Raw genomic sequence first — 20,964 nt, forward strand, 5'->3', positions numbered from 1 at the left:
TCTTTCCTGCACTTGAGCTGTATTGTGTTGTGCTTATCTCCAGGATCCAGAAGAAGGATATTTGTCTCAGAAAAGTGCTGCCCTACCTCTTGAGCCACATCCTGTTCCTTCTCACAGCATGTCATTATGGACAATCCTTGGCTGGCTCCACAGCTGTCTGTCTGTTGGTGTTTGAGACATACACATCAGCCCCCTTATCTTTGAGGTTTCTGCACCCAGCAGTAGGGACTATTGCTGAAATCAAGAAACTGACTTCTTAGGGTGAGGTTTACGCTCTGGTGTGGGAATCCCTTAATGCCTGGGCTGTTTTTCGGGGTATGTGTTGAACCTTTGCCAGCCTAACACTGGAGGCGTACACCACCCTTGCCTGTTGTACCCCATGGGTTTATATACGAGAGGGAGTGCAGGCTGGAGGCGGCATTAAGCATACAAGAAGCAATGCAGACTGACACTTTTTTGCCTCGTTGTTGGTTTAAGACCAGCCCTTGGAAAGCTTTATATGCCTCAAGAAAGTACTGTCAATTTTGCCAAATCACATTTCCTTATGATGTGAGATGCCAGAGTTTGATGAGCTGCTGTACAAAACAATGCTTTTATATTATTTATAAACAAAGGCTTTGGGATCTTGTCAGACACAAGGAAATGGTTTGCAGCTTTAGCAGTTCTCAATATGAGAGTCACTAAAATCATGTTAAAATTCTTGCATTGATGGAGAAACAAAATGAGATGCGTAAGGATGTTTTAATGGTATGAGATCCCACAAGTCCTGCCAGGACTTGAAACCAAAAATTCATATTGTACCATTTCTAAATGGGAATTGCCATCTTTCTCTAAGTATAGAAGTTACTGTTCTTAGGCTTTATGAGATGGAATCTTAAAATTAAATAAAAGCTGTGGTGTATCATTGCAGATTTGGCAGTGGTCTTGGTTTTTTATTTTTCAAAGCAACAAATGCACCAGATCTTAATAAGTGTTGTTTCTAATCCAATTCTATTTTTTTTTATTATGAATTTTCTTGCAATCTGATTCCTATAAACGTCTTGGATGGGCTTTGAGCAACCTGATCTAATGAAAGGTGTCCCTGGGCATGTTTATGGGGTTGGATTAGATAAACTTTAAACTTCTCTTTCAACCCAAACCATGCTATATGGCTCTGTGACCTTCCAAAAGCAGTTACATTGCTATATTAATATAGTGTGAGGAAAGTCTTTAGTGGTATCTTTTCCTTTACATCTCAGTAGAAAATAAATTTCTGATGCAGCATAGAAAAGATTTTAAAAATAATATTCAATAAAAGACAAACTCAAATTAAATTTATTGAGTGGTTTGATTTTGGATATTTTACTGTGTGGAATAGTTTCCTCTATCACATCATTCTTATGCTAGTGTGTCTCCATTCACTTCCAATGGCAATGCTTGCCTTACAGTGTTTTAAGGAAAACGGTATTATGAACTGTATTTTTTTTAGCCCATTTTCACACAGTCTGTAGCAGCCTGTTTTTGTGCTTTGTTAAATTTTACTTGTTTTACATTCGGAAGATAACCCAGCTCAAATGCTGGACCCTTCATTCTTATAGCCAGTTTTAAGAGAAATGGGCCTGTAGGACAAGATTTCTGCTGCTCAAAGGCATAAAATACACAGCCTGTCCAGCTTTTTTTAATATTTGTAGTCATGAGCACACTTTCAAAAACTAAACTCTGGCTTTCTGTTAATGATTTCTGGTGAAACTGTTCAAAAGCAGATCAGATGCAGTATTCATCCTAAACATCCTCTTAATGGATCAAGTCTTGCTTGATTGCTGTCACTCTGTAAAGGCAGTATTAGTGGTATTTTATTTATATCTCTTTTGCAATTTTATTGTGTTTTTCTAAATTTTGTTTTTTTGTTTGTTTGGTTGGTTTTGTTTTAAGAACATGAATTTGATTCTTTGGTCTAAGATTAATATTTATGTGGTTGCCAGTAGGTAGAATACTTTAGTAGAATCATTATTTGATTGCAGTTGAACAGTATTTCATTTATTTAATGTATCAAGTGTCAGGCATTTAATGTATAGGCAGAATCATGCATAATTCTTCCCAGCCCATAAATCTTGTGCTGTGTTCTTCTGCAACCACAAATCTCTGCAAAGTTCTCCTTAGGTGTAAAATAGTAGCTTTTGCTAGCCAATACACAGGAACATTTATTTTTTATTTATGTGAATTATTCTGTGGTACCCTTGAGAGTCTTGACAGCTGTAAGCTTCCTGGAACATATAGCAAATATTGGGCAGTTATGAAATGAGCACATTTTGCTGTGGTAGCACAAGTATTACTCAAATTGTAATGCTAAGATTTGGTTCTTAATGCTTAACTTTGCATTTTTATGGTAGTACATATACATGAGAAGGAAATGGTTTGAGATTTAATGGAAAATTTCCCATACTTTTTATTTTCCAGAGCACAGACACTCTACCCTCGATGTTCTTAGGAAATTGAAGTCTGCCCCTACTTTCTTTGCTGCAACCAGGCTTTCTCCCATGCTGAGTGGAAGTGATGAAGTATATGCAAACTGCATGGTAGTAGACCAAGTAAGCTTATATTTGAACTTCTGGCTAATTTTTCTTCATTTTTGGTTAATTTAGTTGCATAATAGTAGGATCTTCTGGATCTGTCAGCAGTGCTGCCAATTAATAAAATTTTAAATGAAAACCAATAATATCTTACTCTTCTCTGCTATATATTGTAACCTTTGTATGAGGTCTCTTTTAACAGATTCAGTCAATTATAGGAATTACTCTCCCTAGACTGCAAGAAGAACTCTTAAGGCAGGCTGTCTCTTCTGTGTGTTTGTGAGCTAAACAACATGTGCTTCTCAACAATATTACTTGTTTGTGTGCATTTCAGATTTCTGAATTCTGTGTACATTCACAGTTCAGATGAATTTGCTGGATAATTTCAGATGTTAATTATAAGCTCACAGTGAGGCCTACAGGCTCAACAAAAACAAGACATTGGTGAAAAGGTGAAGTTGATGTCCTAAAGCTGTCATGGAACACTCTGATATTGGAGGTCCTCATTAGAATTCCCATTTCTGATTTGTCACCAACACTGGAGATGACCTAAAGTGACATTTTACATCACTGTGTTGCACCTGGAACCTTTCTTTCATGTTGCACTCAGATACCATAATTTAGAATGTGGGCATGAGTCTGACTAGTCACAACTTGTGTGTGGTGGCTTGGTCTAGCTAAAGAGATGCCAGATTCTGCTGGTGTGTAGCTATTTTTCAGTGATGCTTTAAGATATTTATGTATTTGTAACCTGCTTTGAGCTCTCCCTTGCCCGAATGTTGGAATATAGGAGTAAGAAATTATCAGATAATGTTAGAAGTCTAAGATGTTGCAAGTGTGATTTTCCCCCCCTTTTTTGCCTCCTGCCCACCCCTACCCCTTTGCCTGAAACACTTCACCCAGTGCATTCACTGCAGATCCAGTTCATGTGACAGCTGAGATGGAAGTTTGAGTCAGAGGCTTTTTTGTGTTCAAAATGCACAGAAGACATGTAGTATAGATTACATATATATGTGTAGTATATCTATATATTTATCTATATAAACGTATCTATATATCTGTAATATATATTACAGATGAATGTAAGAGATGAATGTATGTAATAATGATGTGCATAAGTGAGCATCTGTCAGGGGACTATAAAGTGCAGTCTTTGAACCCTTGATTTGAACAATATTGAGTTTGGAAGGACAGAGCTGCATCTCCATTACAGATGGAGATGTTACCCAAGTGTATTGCTCAGGGGGCCTTCAGCTTGGGTTGCTAACCTTTGCTTGCCATGTGGCCACATTCTGCTTTTTAAAATTACTGACTGGGGCCAAATTCTCTCTTAAGCACCACTCAGCAGGAGCCAGAGTGACTGCTGGAGAAGGTCCCTCTGGTGCTGAGGAGGAACATTGCCCAGACAGGAATAACTTTTCAGGGGGAAACAGCTGCATAAGACCTGGGAAAAGCATTTTACCTTCGTGCATGTCATGTGCACAGCGCAACAGAAGTATTTCCAGACTTGCATGTGCTGTAGCTTTGAATGCATATGTGGGCTGCTGCAAAAAGGCCAGCAGTTCTTCCTGTCTTTTACTAAGAGAAGCATAATTAAGATGGGGATGAAAGCACATCTCAAGAGGAACTCGAAAAGAGAAAGTAGCAATCAGAAACAGCAGGGCTTTAGAGATGCTTGCAGTCCTTCCTTTATTCTTGCCTTGATACTGGCGCTTTTTGTAGATTGAGTGTTTTAACTGGCAATATGACTTTTCAGTATTATTCAGTATCTAATTACATGACTGTTGCCTCAAGCTAAAAGACTAACAGTGAACTGTATTTTAGTATCTTCTGCAGAGTCAACAGGGAATTATTTGTGACTAGAGTCTAAATCCTGATCCCTGTACCTGAGAAAATAGAATTTCCAAATCCATTCCTGTCTTTCTGCAAAAGGAGAGGTGCTTCAGGGCCCAAATTGCTTAATGGCAAAAAATAAGAGTAATTTCCCTTCCTTCCCTGGAGAAACTGTGTTCCAGGTCATGTATATTTATCACAAAGCTTAGGAAACTGGTGCTGAAAAATTAAAAGTGCATGATGTGTAGGCTGATTTTTCCAAATTAAATTGCACAATGTTTGAATTCTCTTCCATATGTCTCCCACATGAATGTATTATGCATATTTTTTGCTCACCTTAAGGATAGTTTTTAAATAAAATCTATAAATATTTGTATCAGTACATTTAATAAAATGTATAAATATTAGTGATAAATTCAGAAGACTTGGAAATACTAATTAATTGCTGCTCTAATTAGGAAAAAAAAGTAATGCAAAGTCCAGAATCCCTTAGTTATGTAAATTGCCTTAAATTCATGTGGTGTAGAAAGTAATAGGGAAATAACCCACAAAACATATAGCCATAAATAAAATGGCAAACTTCTCAGGTCCTTGCTTCCTGACAATCTGTCAACAATATGTTGTTGCCTCTTACCAGCACTCATTTTTTACCTGCAGGCTGGAGACTTAAAGCCTAACTACATTCATGGAGATGGTGTCAGCAGTGAAATGTGTCTGAACCCTACCAACTCAGTCCTGATGGATACAAGCTCTTCGTCTCCCTCCCTTGAGGAGAATGATCAATTTATGTATCTCCCAAATGAAGAACGTCAAAGGCCAGTAAAGAGAGAAGAAAACACGGTATTAAGACATGGCATTTCATCTTCTCATCTGTATGTGGCAGATTCATATCTTCCATTCAAGACCCATGGATCTATTAAGGATCGGAGCCAACTTTATGCTGACATGAAAAGAAGAAGGTATGGAATTGACTTGATGGTATGGCCAGAATAAGCGTTATTTATTACCACCTTTTGTTTGAAAAGGTGAAGCAGAATCTGAAGTGATAACTACTATTATTGGGGTGAAACCTCTGTTTTTCTTCACTAATATTTATTGTCCTAATAATCTGTTTTCATAAAATAGCTGTGAAGACCTTTTTAGTAAATGTATCTTGAATGCAAATGGATACTTTTATACCTTTATTTCTTGTATGCAAATAGTCTTAATAAATAAAAAAAAAAAAGAATCAGCTCTTCACTGTCACTGCCATTGTAGCATTTTTGACAGATAACAGAATTTCACTGTGGTTTTCCTCAGTTATATGTTCCATTAAGAAAATTATGAAAAAATCTGTTGAAGTCTCTGGGAATCTTTCAAGTCTTTAAATAGGCCTGTAGAAGGCCTCCTGATTCCATAGGTATTTATCTCAAAAGACACAGCGCAGAGTGTATCTGCTGTTAGGTTCAGACTGTTTTCTTCTCCATTGCTGGTACACAAGGTTTGCTGCCATTTGTCTGAAGACCCTCCTCCAAACGGCTTCAGAAATGCAGAGAGCTTTGAAGATGGAACTATAACTTTGGTCATTAAACGTGGATTTTTAACAATTAATTTAAAATTAAACAATTTAACAATAAATTTTCTTGATGAAAAACTTTATTACTTCTCTGAATAGACAAGATTCCTTCTTATGCAGGAGGAAATCTGAATCTTGCTCCCACCTTCTGGGGAGTATTAGGACTAGTTGGAAGTAGAGCATCAGATCTATGTAAAAACAGCAAGGAAGAGAAAGGCCAGCCAATTATTATTTAAAATGGGCAATAGGATTTTCTCTACCTTAATTCTGAGTTTCTTATGCAACTATGAAGTGCCACTAGCAGGAATATTTAACACAGATAATATAATAAATGTCAGGCAGAGTTTTTCTTTCACGCTCTTTTTTTGGTGTTTGTTGTTGTTTGGGGTTTTTTTTTTTTTGTTTGCTTTTTCTTGCTAGTTATAGGAATGTCATGTAGAATACTATAATCTTCCTGTGCCTCTAGTCAGAACCATTTTTATCCTATGTATTTTTAAACAGCCCCACCCTTTTTAAGACCTTGGTTAGATTCCTGTATGAGAACTGTATATAAATATATACACCTGTATGAGAGTGTATATAAATTTTCAGAGACGTGATTTGCCTTAACATGTCATATGACATATGTAATTGATCCAAATATTAGGCATAAAATAAGACCAGTAATATGTTATTCTCTTTTTAAAACAGCTTCTTATGTCAGAGAATTTCCCTAGAGAAGTTACCACAGTAAGTCATGGACACTTGTCTGTTGACACAGACATGTACTGCTTTTTCAATTTTAACATGTGACAGTAACTGATAATGCATTTATATAAGTTGCTTCTGATATGTCGTGTGGGCTGTTATTCAGAAACATTGCAAAATATTGTCCCCAGAATTGTAATAAGGAAGCAGTTTCAGACAGTAGTGATAGATTTGTGCTTCAAAAAAGTAGTGGTGTGTGAAGGAATTTTTGTGCGATTATCCGTGGTAGGAACTCTGGCTATTTAGAAATACCACACATAATTTAAAGTTTTATGTTGTAAGGCTGGAATGCTGTTGCAAGCAGTCAACCATTCCTTTCAGACACTCTGATGAAGAGACCGTGAACTTGCTCTTGCAGGTAACAGGCCTCATCCTGGAAAACTCTGATACTGCTGAGCAGCTTTGGTGCACTCTCCTGTTCAGGAATCTTTTCCAATAAAATAGTCTCTATGTGTCTGACATATTGATTTAGCCAGAGATTTTTCAGTCTGCTTGTTGCTCTCTATTTTTTTGATGTCTATCTTTTGAACTGAACCTCATAAACTATCTCAAGACCCTCCTTAATCTCTTCTTTGTGTTTTTCTCTTCCATCTTCTGTCATGAAGTCACAGATGTAGATAAAAATATCTGTTAACAGCCATGTCATATCTTCCAAATACACACACGTACATAGTATCCATCTATATTCACGTATACTAAAATCTGAGGTAGTTCTCTCAGTTCCCCTTACTGTCTCAGCTCTCCTTATCTTCTTTGATGTGAGACAGGTTTATGCCTGGAACAAAAAATCTCATTTTTTGGGAGATGCTGAGCATGTGTCTAAAACTCATGATCCAGAGGTGGCTGGCTGTGGTGGGAATGTGTGTGATCCTGGGTGATGCAGATACCTGCACTGTAGATCCGTGAGATGGCGTCAGAGGGTCCTGGACAGGGAAACTGACTGCCTTGACCAGGTGGCTGCGGACCTGAGAGACACCTCAGGACATGGTTTACCTGACATAGTCATGGTGCTTTGGGCTGTCATTGGTCAGAGGATTCAGCCAGAACTTTGCTTAATGCATTAAGGTTGAAGTAAATTGCTGTGAGGAACTCAGGGAAGTTAAAGATTTTGTTGTCTTCTTCAGTTCAAGTCTCGATGACCTTGAAGTAGACAATGCAAGTGGAGGTGTGTCGGACAGATCCCATGTTCACTACTGTCCCCTCAGCTCTTCAGAGGCCATGGCTTCTAGCAGAGATGGATTGGACTTACCTACCAGTCTGCAGCCCAAGGTATTTGACTCTGTCTTGGTTTGAATTGTTTTCCTTTTAAGTAAATCACTGAAACTATGTGAGAAACATCTGAATCTGAAGGAGAAAGATGAATTCCCAGCTGGCAGTCCTAGTCTCTCCAGGGACCACTCACATTGAGTTGTGAAGCTGAAACTGGCTGTGGCTGAGCTGGGCACCTGCCATGGGAAGAAAGTGTCCATCAGAGATTTACCTCAGCTTTAAAAAACACACCATCTAATGGAAATGTTTCAAAGGAAATATTTCAGGTTCAGTGAATCAGCATTTTTTTAACCAAAATATTTTTAGCGAGAAAATGTTTAACCAGCTCTAGTTATGTGAGAGAGTAATGGTTTGTAAAGAGTAAAACTAGCCTGCTGCCTGTTTTACAACAATTTCTACACTCAGGGAAATTCAGTTGGGGTGTCCACTGATTGATGTAAATCTCTTTGTTATGGTTTTCTGAAGTATCCTATCTACATTAATTTTCATTAGAGGTCTTCAGACACATACATAGAGTTATTTCTTGTTTGCAGAGATTCTTTATGATTTTTTTAGATGCACTTTCTGCCACTATAGAACTTTATCTGACCTTCAGCAAATGATTTCATGAAGGGAGAAAAAAGAGTTCAGCAAAAAAATTAATTATGATAGGGCTTCTTTAAAAACCAATAAGGTAAGCATTTTACAGGAGTTTTAGGAATAGTCTCTATTTAAGTGTAAATAACGTATCAAAAATTGGGGGATTTCCTTTCAGGTTTTGTTGTTGAGATATTTGGTAAGTGGAAAATGTTTTCAAATATGATAATGATTAAAAAAGCAAAAAACAACATAGAGAAAAGAAAAAGAGGTCAGCTCCTTTCTTCGGAAACTCTGACATCAGTAATTACTAAGGCATGCCAAAGTCTCCATGAAATGTTGTTCAAGTATTAAAGTAAGATCAGTGCCTTCCTTGGTAAAAGGAGATAGCTTGGTCATCAGAAATAATGGCCAGCAATACTGTGGGGATGTCACTGGTTACCAAATTGTAGAAGAATGTAAGCTTTCTTTTTTTTTCTTAGTCAAACTTGCACCCACAACTTATTTCCTGTAGCATACAAAAATTTGTCATGGTGAAAGTATGGCAGACTTCCTAGGAATTCACATGAAGTTGTCAAAAATTCAACTTGAAGCCAAGAAAATTGATGTGACTGGTCAGTTGTTCCTGATTTATTTTGGTTTTGTTGTTGATGCAGTTCAAAATGACACAAGATTTCATTTGCTGCAATTTCTCATAGGAATACACAGTGTTTGGAGTTCGGTCACGCTCCTATTCCTACTCCTCATCCAAACGTGTGGTGGGAAGACCTCGCATTCCTCGTGATTTTGGAGCTGGGGATTCAAATGGAGGTCAGTTCTCTGGCTTTGCATTATTCAATACCTGCCTACTTCAGGCCCAATGTTGTTACTTTACAGATGTTACTTTACAGAGCTCACCAGTGTCTATGTTTGGTAGCTCCTTCAGGGCTAGTAGTAGCTACTAGATGGTATCTAGTAGCTACACTATCATCCCTCAATTTTCTCCCATCTATAGTCCCATCATGCCCCCATGATACAGCGACTGTCCTTGACAGGGCATACAAATGGAGAGAGCAATAGCCACAGAAACGAATATAGACAGGGCAATAATCCTCTCATTGGAAGATCCTTACCCTAGCCTCCTGCTAAGTGTCTGACAGAGACCAGGAGGAAGCCCGGAATGATACAGAAGAGGCATCAAAGAAGACAGATGGTTCCAACTTCCCACAGATCCTAAGCAATCTCTGAAACACAGGTGGGCTGTGGTACCTTTACAGGCTGGGAAGTAAAACCCACCCACTTCATCAAGTAGAGTCAGAGATGTCTCTGAAAGAAGTTTGTAATTTTTTATGACTTGTGATTTGACATGTTTTATTTTCAGACACATAGTTTCATGTTTAGAAGACAACACACACTTTTCTCAGTAAGGATATGTGTTATATTTAAAAAAAGCCTGTCCATTGCCATACTTCCAGCTTGTTTCTCACTCCAGTATACCTTCAGTTTTTCGCTAGAGACAGGACATGTAAGCCACAGTGGACAACTGGAGAAGTTTTGGATGCTGTATCATTGGACGTGTTCAAGGCCAGGTTGAACAGGGCTTTGAGCTACCTTGTCTAATGGTGACCTCTCTGCCTGTGGCAGAGGGGCTGGAACTGCCAGCTTCCAATCCATTAAGATTGGAAATGATTCCAAGGTCTACCCATTCAATGAGGAAATTCTTCCTTCAGGATGTCCAACCTGAACCTCCCTTGAAGCAGTTTGAGGCCTTTTCTCTTGTGCTGTCACTTGTTGACTTGGAGAGCAGGCCGACCCCCACCTGGCTGCACGCTCCTTTCAGGCAGCTGTAGAGAGTGAGGTCACCCCTGAGCCTCCTTTTCTCCAGCCTAAACAGCCCCAGCTCCCTCAGCTGCTCCTCATATGACTTACTCTGTAGAATCGTCACCAGCTCTGTTGCCCTTCTCTGGACATGCTCCAGCCCTTCAATGTCCTTGGAGTGAAGGGCCTAAAACTCAATACAGGATTCCAGGTGTGGCCTCACCAGTGCTGAGTGCAGGGGGTCAATCCCTGTCCTGGCCCTGCTGGCCACACCATTGCTGGCACAGGCCAGGATGCCATTGGCCTTCTTGGCCACCTGGGCACAGCCTGGCTCATGTTCAGCTGCTGTCACCAGCACCCCCAGGTCCTTTCCAGCCATTCTACCCCAGCCTGTGGCACTGCCTGGGGTTGCTGTGACCCAAGGGCAGGACCCAGCACTGGGCCTTGTTGAACCGCACACCATTGGCCTCCGCCATGCTCCAGCCTGCCCAGATCCCTCTGCAGAGCATTCCTGCCCTCCAGCAGATCAGCACTCCCATCCAGCTTGGTGTCTTCTGTGAACTGACTGAGAGTGCATTTGATGTCCTCATCAGATCAGTGTTAAAGATACAAAACACAATTGGCCTCAGTGCTGTCCCCCTAAGAACAGTGTTGCTGACAGACTCAAAACTGGATATAACTCCACTCACCACCAGTCTCTGGGCCCAGCCGTTCAGACAGTTTTTTATCCAGCAGAGTGCACCTGTCCAAGCCATGAACTGCCAGCTTTCTCAGTTGGCTGGGCCTGATGACCTGGTTGTCGTGTATGTGCCAGTCATCACTCTCAAGATACTCTGTTCCATAACCTTCCCCAGCACTGAGGTCACCAAGGTCAGGCTGACAAGGCTGTAGTTCCCCAAATCCCATTTCTGACTCTTCTTGTAGATGGGCATCACACTTGCAAACCTCCAGTTATCTGTGGTGTCCCTGGTTAAACTAGGATTGATCATAAGTGATATAGAGTGGCCTTTCTAACCCTAACCACTCTGATTCTTTGACATTCAATGTGAATGAAACATACAAAAAGTGTGAAAATGTTGTCATTAACTTTGAAAGCACTTAACAACTTCAAAAACTGTTGGGGGGGTTGAGATACACAATGTCTGCAGGCTTCTTTTTTCCTAAGAAACTGAATTAAGCAGTGCAGCAAATAACTTCTATCATGTTACTCAAACTCACGGTATGATTTCATGTCACCTTGTAAGGAGGAGTAAGTATTGCAGCCTGCAGGATGCAGCTATGTTGTACTTTCATCCATCTCCTAAAGTATTTGTAAGTATTTCTATTCAACGCTTTAGGTGAAAAGTCTTTGAAAAAGACTAGAAGAAAAAGCTAGAAGCTCACAGAATTAAAAGCTAGCAGAATAGTAAAGCCCTGTGTCATGCTTAAAGTTAAAACAGAATTCCTTTGACACTGCAGCTGAGGGACTTTCTTGGTGTCACAACCCCTTAAGTTTCACCCAGACATCATTACTTGCCCTGATTTGTTATGGGCTTGAGTCCATTTTCTTTTCATTCTTTCTCCTCTTCCTTCTGGGACAGTCATTGTTGGAGAAGGTGGAAGCCCATTCTTGTCCAGACTTTAGAAGCAGGGTGTTCTACGCCTGCACCACAGATGCAGTATAATGCTGGGAGGGAGGGTGGTGGTTTGCTGAGCTTCCTGCTGGCACTTCCTTCCACCAGCACTGTGCCTCTTTTTGTCAGCATTTTCCAAGTATGGGAGCATTGAACACAGTGTTTGGCAGCTGGCAGTGGTGATTACTGTGTGAGGCAGGCACATCTGTGCTCACTTTGAGCAGTTTTATCTGGGTGTGTAACTAGCCTGGGAACTTGGTCCAAGAAGCTGGCTCAGATAGTTCATCCTGATCATCGTGGACTGTAGCAGGATTACGTCTGGGCTTGTGCAGGAGTCTGCACGTGGAAGACCTCCCCCTTCACCTCAGCCTAGCTGCCAACACTTTGGACATCTTGCTTAGGGCTTATCTATGCAAGAAGGAGATGCAGCTGCCCTTGCACATTGCAAAAAATCTAAGCTAAAGCAGATGAATTCAGAATGACAACAGGACCTTTTTTTTCCACACAAAATATGAGAAAAAAAGAGGCAAAACACCATCCTTTTCTTGTGCAAACTTTAAAACGTGCTCAGGTTTAAAACATATTACCTGCCTTTAATTTGAGAGGGTTTTACCAGGCTGTAACAGTAAAGGATTTGTGCCTGCTCTGTAGATGGTGTGCTCATGAACAGAGGTTCATTCCTCCTCCAGGCCCTTACACTCTCCAAGTCTCAGCTCCACGGTGCTGTTTTGCATGAGACATCTCCTATGATTATGTGGTGTTGGTTTTTTACAGAAGCTTCCTGTGGCACAGATTGTGCCTGACAGCTAACTGAAAGGCCCATTTTGTTTTGCTGCCTCTTTGGTAAATATTCTAGCTCTTGCTAACCTGATGTCTGCATTTCTCTGAAGAGATGTGGATTCAGCAAAGAGTGTTTAAGCCTGTATCTAACTTCAAAGAAAGCACAGTCTGGTGCTTTGACTTAGGCAAGCACGTATCTTTCTGAACTGTACCTGTGGTAGCTTTGCTAAAAAGATCTGCAAAAGGGAAGTGGCTTTTAATTTGAAAATGGTAGTGTTCTCTACAGTATTTGGCTTATTTTCATCCAAAACAACCCAACTGAGTTGTTTTTCTTTTATTTTGCTTTTTAGAGAGCTTGTGAAAAGTATCGCCTTGGGTCATGTGTTTATAGGATCGTAGAATTGTAGAAGACACAAATTTGTAGAACATTAAACATCCTAGGCAGTACCTAAGGTAGTATGACTCTGTGTAGAAGGATTTTTTTTTTAAATAAAGCTGCATAAGATATGTAGCTGCAAATGGTAGAATAATGTCATTAAGATATTTTATAACAAATTATATGAAAAGAAAAATGAAGGGAGAGTCATTCAAGTCTATGTTGTTAAGAAAAACAAAAGAAATAATTTATGCTGTTCTTAAAAACAGCATAAATTGTTTGCAGGGACTGGCATTCAGTGATACCCTTCTCAGTTCTGTCAGAGCCTGTCATCTAAAAGCTTAGTAGGAAGTGGTCTTAACCTAGAAAAAGCTGTTTCTAACGTATGTATGCTTTTGCCTTCCTGATTTTCAAATGACATTGCAAACCCTCCACGGTAGCCTTATGGCTTGGTGGAGGTTGTGAGTTTGAAATGAGCCAGATGAGCTTGCAGTGTGAGTGCCCTGTGGCTGTTTGTGTCTTGCAGAGCGCGTGTACAGCCTGCCCGAGCAGTGCCGGGAGCAAAGGTACGGGTGCGTGTCGCGGAGAGCCGGCAGCAGGTCTGTGCCAGAATGCCATCTAGGGAGCCCTTGGGCAAGAGACCTTCCTTCCACGTGGGCTTTGAGCAATGGGGTAGAGGCCCCTGGCTTCTGTGAACTCATGCTTAAACCGTGTGCCAAGCTCAACCCAGCTCTCACTGCACACATCCTGCAGCAGGGATTTACTGGGATGTGCAAAGCAGGGATGGGCTGCTGCCTGCTGCTGGGGCTCCTGTCCACTGTAGGAATGTCCAAACCACTGCAGTAAAAGCTGGGCAGCTTTTGATACCAGCTGTAACATAGGCAAGCTTGTTACACATTGCACAGGAAGAGTGCTTATTGGCAAGTGTTACTTCTTTTTGTATAGGAATAGCAATCTTTTTCATGATACGTTAAACCCACAACAAAGCTTGTAATTGTAAATGTTAGGTGAAACAAGCACTGTCCGGATTCTGCTGTATGTTAATTAAAGGAGTGTTGCTGTTAATTAAAAGAGTGAGGAACATTTTTTCACTGGTCTCTGTTTTAGAATACAGGAAGAGGGATGGAATAAATATGTTGTACCCTCAAAAAATGAGTCTGAAAAATATAAAGTGAGTCGGACTTTCAGCTTTCTGATGAACAGGATGACCAGCACACGGAATAAAGGCAAGGTAATTTGGGATTTATGCCCATATTATTACATATGATTATGTCACTGTAATTAAGTGTATTATAGATGGAAGCTGCTTTTTCGTGTAAAGATAAATTGTTTATTACAAAACCACAAAAGTCATAGGAAGACTCTTTTCACTTTTCTTTTTTTAAATTTAAAACACGTGCAGGTTACCCTGAAATGGTATTTGTATTAAAAACCAGCTTTGCTTTGATGTCATTAGGAATTCTGTGTAGTGATTTAGCAAATATTTTAATGTATGAATTACATTTAAGAAATATTTTCTTTCTTAAATAAAATTAAGAGATATGGGCCTGTTCTTGGAATTGCTCTCAAAACATAATTGAGTATGTAAAATTCTACATTAGGATGTAATTAGTTGAATTTGCCTTATTTGAAGTTAATGCCAATTCTTGCATAAGTAAACAATGAATAGTGTTAAAGAGTTTGAGAATTGAGGCCTGCACAGGCGAACAGTCCTACTATAGAAGGTAGATTACAACACTGTAACTTAATTCTAAGGCATATTAATTTTAGATTAATGACATCAGTCGGCAGCTCGAAAGACAGGCTTGGCCTCCGGGCTCTTTCTGGGTGGCCTTTTGATGGCTTTGCAGGCTCCCTAGTATGCCCTCCTGTGCCCCAGGACAACCTAACAAACACAGATGTGAAGGTGTTTGTCTGAGACAGTGCCTTCAGGAGTGTCAGGGCTGACCATGAACATGTGAACATATATGTCTGGTTGTGCAGCTTGTGTCTGTAGGTTCTCCTAAGGTATAACAGTCAGTAACTAGAAGTATAACCTGTATACCAACTACGGTAGTGGAAAAATAGGCAGAATTTATTAAATGTTTTACCACTCATTAAAAATAAGTTGTTTCTAATGTCTTCTAAGATCTAAAGATAACTCTTCTAAATTTGCATAACTGCACCTCTATCTGCAGAGGCATGAGCTATATACATGTGGAAGATATATACAATGCGTACAGTGAATGATCAGCACTTCTAAAATTTTGTTTCCTGTCCCTCCTCTCTTTTTAGATTTCTAAATGTATTTCTGCCAGTCTTCCTTGATAATGCTTCCAGGCCTAGCTGCCAGTGAAAACAAGGCCTATGTGATTTTAGAGCTTTAGCAGTATTGGGTATAAGAGTACAGTATGCTGTTGCAAGTCTTCCAGGACAGGAACTAAATATTCTACTATCATTTGGTTAGATAAGGGAATATTTTTTTAATTTTTAAGATTGAATAATTTTTATTTAAATAATTATTTATTTAATTTTAAAAAGTTATTTATTTATTTATTTATTTATTTATTTATTTATTTATTTTCCTGCCTCTGTTTTTGGGGATGAAGACAAAAAGTAAAGATACCAAAGATAAGGAGAAACCAAGCAGGCACAATTTTACAAATGGGACTTTCCCAGGAGTTATCCCATGTATGGTCTGTGAAAAGGCCCTCCTAGGAAAGGAGTCACTGCAGTGTTCTTGTAAGTAGCTGCTGGCTTTTACTTGTGCATTTACAGTGCTCTAAGTGCTGTTCTGACATCCTGGTTCAGTGTGATGTTTGAAACCTTGTCATCATTTGGATGTACCTGCTTTATGTAATGAGCTGAGGTTGACAAGGGAGAGGGAGGAAGGACAGCAGGTAACAGATTCAGAAAGACATGTTGATCTCCTAGCCCTAGCACATTAGGCAGAAACTTCCTTCTAGCCTATATCTGTACTCAAAGAATCCTGAGGATCATTTTAATAAGTGAATATCGAGTTTTCTCTGAAAAAGGGAAAACTGAAGCCTCAGAGTACATTTTCTGCAGACTGGGGACCTTGTTTGGTGCCCGGCTTTGAAACATACCTTCTCTTTCAGATTGCAGTGTGATTGTGCATAAAAGCTGCAAGGAGTGCGCTCCTGTGTGCACCAAGGTAACCTCCTACACTGATCTTACTAGAGGATACTTGCTTTCCAAGGGGCTGGAAACAATGAAGGAAAAAAGAAAATACACTTAGGCTGCCCAGCCCAAGCGTCTGTGTGTGAAGGGCTGCAAGGATGCTAGAATGGCTAATGTGAGCAACAGAGCAAGCACTGTTTGCTCTGTGTGCTTGAATAACAATTTTTACTAGGGGGTCAAAAAACAGTTTTACAAAGTGTTTGTATTTTTGAAGCTCAGACTGTGAAATGGTGTGCCTGGACGGTTACAGAACAGGTTGAAAAGAAAGGCTTCTCAAAACCTCAGAGAGAAAGTGCCCTTGTGTACGGGGGGGATTTCATATGTTTGGAATAATGGAAAGCAGAGACGGAAGGGGCTCTGACCGGTGACCTCATCTAGCTCCCCACCCTTGGGCTGGCTCTCTTCTTGGTAACAATTTGGTCAGATGTTTGTTCTAGGTAGCAATTTGGGCAGATGTTTGTTTCACCCATTCTGGGAAATCTCTGGAGGAGGAGACTCCACAGCTGCCTGCCTAGGCAATTGCTCCCAGTGTACAGCTGCTTCTGAGCAGGGCAAAACCAGCACTGGAGCTGATGGATACTACCTTAACAGTTAAGAAGGAATGCATGCATGGTGAGGTTATCATAACAAAGGCATAATCTTGAAAACCGGGTGTAAGGCTACTGCCCTCAAGCAATAAAATGGGACTCAAAGAGAAATGTGCCACAATGATGCAGGTCATTTTTCACATTTGTGGAGCATGTCTTTCTGGTGTAGCTGGGTTTTGCATCATGGTGGCTTTCAAGGAGAGCATGATTCCATACTGATTCTACAAGCCTTAAACTACATAAATCAAGCTGGTTTAATTTTGTTTATAATTTTCACGTCATGGTCTTGCACTAATTTCTGGGAAACTTTAGGCATTAAGACTGCTGAACTGACAGCTTTGGTTCCTGGGGATGGTGGGTTACTTGCAAGATGACACAAGAGCCCGCAACTCATCTCAGCAAGAATGCAGTGCAGGAAATGTTCACTGACACACCTGAAGTGAAGTATATGCCCAAGTACAGCAGGCTTTTAGTACAGATTTTGCAAAAGTCCCCTTTGGAAGGGGGAACGGTTCTGCTTTTGGTACCCATGCTTCAGATAGTGTACTACCACAAATGCTTTGATCTTATTTGAGTATGAAGCCCTGAATGTGCACTTTTCTTGCAGCCTTTGCAGCCAATACTCATATAGAGAAAGTAGAACGTTGTAACTCAGTCTGCTTAGAAGAAATAGTTATGTATTGTAGTATAAATAATATCCTACTTTGAATATTATTATCTATCAGTGACTAATAAAATTAGTTATTGGAATTAATTAATACCATAATTTAGGACCACTTTCTTGTAGCCCTTTGTGTGATGGTGTATGTGAATGAGTTACTGACTTGACTGTTAAATATATTATCAGCTATGTGATTTCAAAAAATTCTTTTTTTTCAGAAATCCCAGGAGAAATACCATAGTAGAAACAAGGTCCAAGTTGGTGTAACAAGTAAGTATAAACCTAGCATTTCTAAGGTAGGCCTTGATTAAAAATCGTGGGACTGACAGCATGAACTTTCCCATGTAATTTCTCTGTTTCTAATTTTTCTTTCAGTATCTGTAAGAAAGGGCACACGCTTCCTTCTACTAAAGACACACTCATCTTCTATTAAAATGAGTATGAATTTACTATACCTTCAGTGAAAACAACAAAAAAAGTAGCCAGTTCTGTCTACGACATTTATCTTGTGCACAAGTATTCATACACCTATAGAGGATGTATGATTTGAGATTATTTCTTTATCAAGTGATAGTCACTCTGGGGCTATTCCATATTGCCAACAGGCTTATTTTTATATTGTGTGATAGAGCATTGAGGTCATGTACCTTGGCAAGTGGGCATTCTTGATGTCTGATGTAGGTCAATGTGAATACCAGATAGCATCTCTCAGTATAAGTGTGCTGTTGGTGACATACGCTGTCAAACAATGACAAACTCAATGTTTCTCAAAATGTTGCATTGTGCTTTGCCTCGCAGATTCCCTGCCTGGAGACATTTCACAGATGGTGCTGTCCTCAGTGCATCCTTCTTTCTCAGTGCCTATTGGACTGTCTCCTGGAAAGAGGGAAGCCTCACAACAGCCCTACCTCTTGTCCAAAAGTGTCCCCAGTGCCAGTTTGGAAAGGTAGAGGGGCAGATGCCAATGGACTATGCTAAATACATCCTTCAGGATTTCTAGGAAGATTTAAACCATGAAATAAATGTGGGTTTTTGTAATTTTATTTCTGCTCTAGAAGAGCTACACAATTTTCTGGACAAGACTCTGAGACTAGCACCTGGAAGTCCAAGTCACAGTCTGAAGAGATGTTACAAGCATTAGGGACCTTTTCTTCAATGGATGCTTTTATGATGGAAGGTGAGAATATTGCACAGATGTTGCATCTTATAGCTAGTATTGGAAAGTGAAAACCAGAAAAACTCCTTAGCTGATTTAGGAAGACACTTCATCTTCTCAAAGAAGAGCACTTACTTTTGATAATTACATTTGCATCCCTCTTTACAATGATGAAATCAAACACATTAATCTTAAAAATGAACTTTTCCTTGCTTCCTTGTAACTAACTATTTTATAACTTTTGGAATATTTTAGTATGCTATTACCATTTTAAAGTAATAGGGATAAATGTACTGGCATCCTTTCAGAAACAGAACAGTAATACACTTTTCTTTTGCACTCATCCAGATAACTCTGCTGACAGTGTCCATTGCAAATTGTAAACCTGCAACACTTGTATTTCCTCAGTAGCCCAAATTCTTAACTCCTGATAATAAGCTGTGCTGTTACAATAGCTGCATAGCCTTATGAAGCAAATAGAAATTGATTTTTTGTATAGCTAGGTGTGAGACTGAATTTGAAAGCTGAAGGGCTTTCACTCACGTAGGATGGTGCACATACCACTCACTGGACATCTGGTATTGGAAATGTTGAATTTTATTTTTAAATTTTAAAAGGTTTATGCAAGCAAAGAGTTATAAAAATGATTTGAGGAAAGAAGAGTGTTTTTTACCTATTCTCCTCCCCTTCTGTCGCAAAAGCAATTCAACACTTTGGTAATAGTATTCACATCTGGCAAACTTTGCTGTAGTAAAGACAATGCCAGCATTTGCAGAAGTCTTACCTGTGATGTTCATCTGTGTGATGTGTTCCCTATGTGAATAGATCTACATGTGCCAAGGGACTTCCCTTACTCTTTGTACGTGTGGTGTTAAAGAAATACAAATTTTGTCATAGATGATGTGGATTTGTCTCAGTGGACTGATCTCTGCACAGATGCAGAAGAGTTTGAGGCAGACTCCTGGAGTCTTGTTGTGGATCCAATGTTCTGTAGCAAGCAAGAAAAGGATGTCGTCAAGCGGCAGGATGTCATATTTGGTCAGTATTTCAAAGCTGTGTGTAGGTTTAAACGCTATTTGGTGTATCAAATAGAGAGGGAACCTACATGGTTTATGGCCAGAAGAATGAGTGCTTCAACTCAAAACAATACGAAGGTTCAAAGAACATTTTTATCGCAAAGTATGTCTCCTAAACTAAGGAAATTTATAGTAGTGGCTACCAGAGACATACCTAGCCTGTTCACAGAATGGTTGAAATTAGAAGGGGCCTCATCTGATCCTCAGCTCAAGCTATTAAAACCACAGCTTGTTCAGTGGGATACAGAGAGAATTGTGTCAGAGCCAGATAAATTAAGTCTTCCTGCTGACATAATTGATTTGGTTTGAGGCTCACACCCAAAAAGGAGTTATGACTGTGTATTTGATAGAGTAAATTCTGTCTTATAAAGTGTGCAGAATATTCAGGGGATTACTACACTATCCTTTTTTCTTTTATACCACAGAGCTGATGCAAACAGAAGTACATCACATCCATACCCTGTTCATTATGTCTGAAATATTCAGGAAGGGGATGAAGGAAGAACTGCAGCTTGACCACAGCATAGTGGACAGAATATTCCCCTGCTTAGATGAGCTACTGGAGGTGCACAGGCAATTCTTCTGCAGAATGAAGGACAGGCGGCAGGAATCATGTACGGCAGGGAGCGAGCGTAATTTTGTCATCAGCAGAATTGGAGACATCCTTGTGCAGCAGGTAGAAGCATCAGTTCTGTTAATCCTTTAAGTGCTCAGAGTTCCAAATTTAAACAGTTTTTTTACTCCAAAACTTCTGTGCGCAAGTAGACAATTATGGTTGCTCAAAAAGATTCAAAACCTGTCCTCCCCTGATTATTTCAGGGTGAAAGAACAATGCGAAAAGATATCATTATTGTGACGTAGCTGTGTGAACTTGGGGTGAGTGACAAGGGAAGTGATGAACTTGGTCATGTTTGCAGTAGAAGGCTTCTGTCATACTACGGACTGCAAAAAATGGAAGTAATGGATTCACTTTATCAGCTGAGGAGAGATGTGAAGAACTGATGATGGAAACTACCCATTAATTTCGTGCAGTAATCTGGCATCCCAGATCAGTTACATCCCAGGATACTGCTCAGTAAGGAAGGTGTGGTTGCAGGGTGTCTCCTGTGGCTGAAAAATAGCTAACTGATGGCTTGGCATTCACACCTCAGTTCCTTGTGAAAGGGAGGTGTCGCTTTTCACCTTCTGTCAGTCTTTTTTAACTCCACT

At 39.8% G+C, this 20,964-nt stretch overlaps 1 protein-coding gene across 1 annotated transcript in view; it reads left to right on the top strand.

Annotated features, from left to right (window-relative positions):
* Window positions 1–20,964, top strand: part of ARHGEF28 (Rho guanine nucleotide exchange factor 28) — an 83,409-nt gene that overhangs the window by 27,720 nt on the left and 34,725 nt on the right. The window contains exons 4-16 of the mRNA XM_058823710.1: window positions 2,437–2,567; window positions 5,040–5,341; window positions 7,809–7,953; window positions 9,228–9,339; window positions 13,622–13,694; window positions 14,203–14,326; window positions 15,684–15,816; window positions 16,194–16,249; window positions 17,742–17,793; window positions 18,322–18,469; window positions 18,579–18,700; window positions 19,577–19,717; window positions 20,181–20,431. Of these exons, the coding sequence (XP_058679693.1) occupies window positions 2,437–2,567; window positions 5,040–5,341; window positions 7,809–7,953; window positions 9,228–9,339; window positions 13,622–13,694; window positions 14,203–14,326; window positions 15,684–15,816; window positions 16,194–16,249; window positions 17,742–17,793; window positions 18,322–18,469; window positions 18,579–18,700; window positions 19,577–19,717; window positions 20,181–20,431 (1,790 nt within the window). The remainder of the gene's footprint in view (window positions 1–2,436; window positions 2,568–5,039; window positions 5,342–7,808; window positions 7,954–9,227; window positions 9,340–13,621; window positions 13,695–14,202; window positions 14,327–15,683; window positions 15,817–16,193; window positions 16,250–17,741; window positions 17,794–18,321; window positions 18,470–18,578; window positions 18,701–19,576; window positions 19,718–20,180; window positions 20,432–20,964) is intronic.

This window comes from Ammospiza caudacuta, chromosome Z (assembly GCF_027887145.1).
Source record: "Ammospiza caudacuta isolate bAmmCau1 chromosome Z, bAmmCau1.pri, whole genome shotgun sequence".
Taxonomy (NCBI): Eukaryota; Metazoa; Chordata; class Aves; order Passeriformes; family Passerellidae; genus Ammospiza; species Ammospiza caudacuta.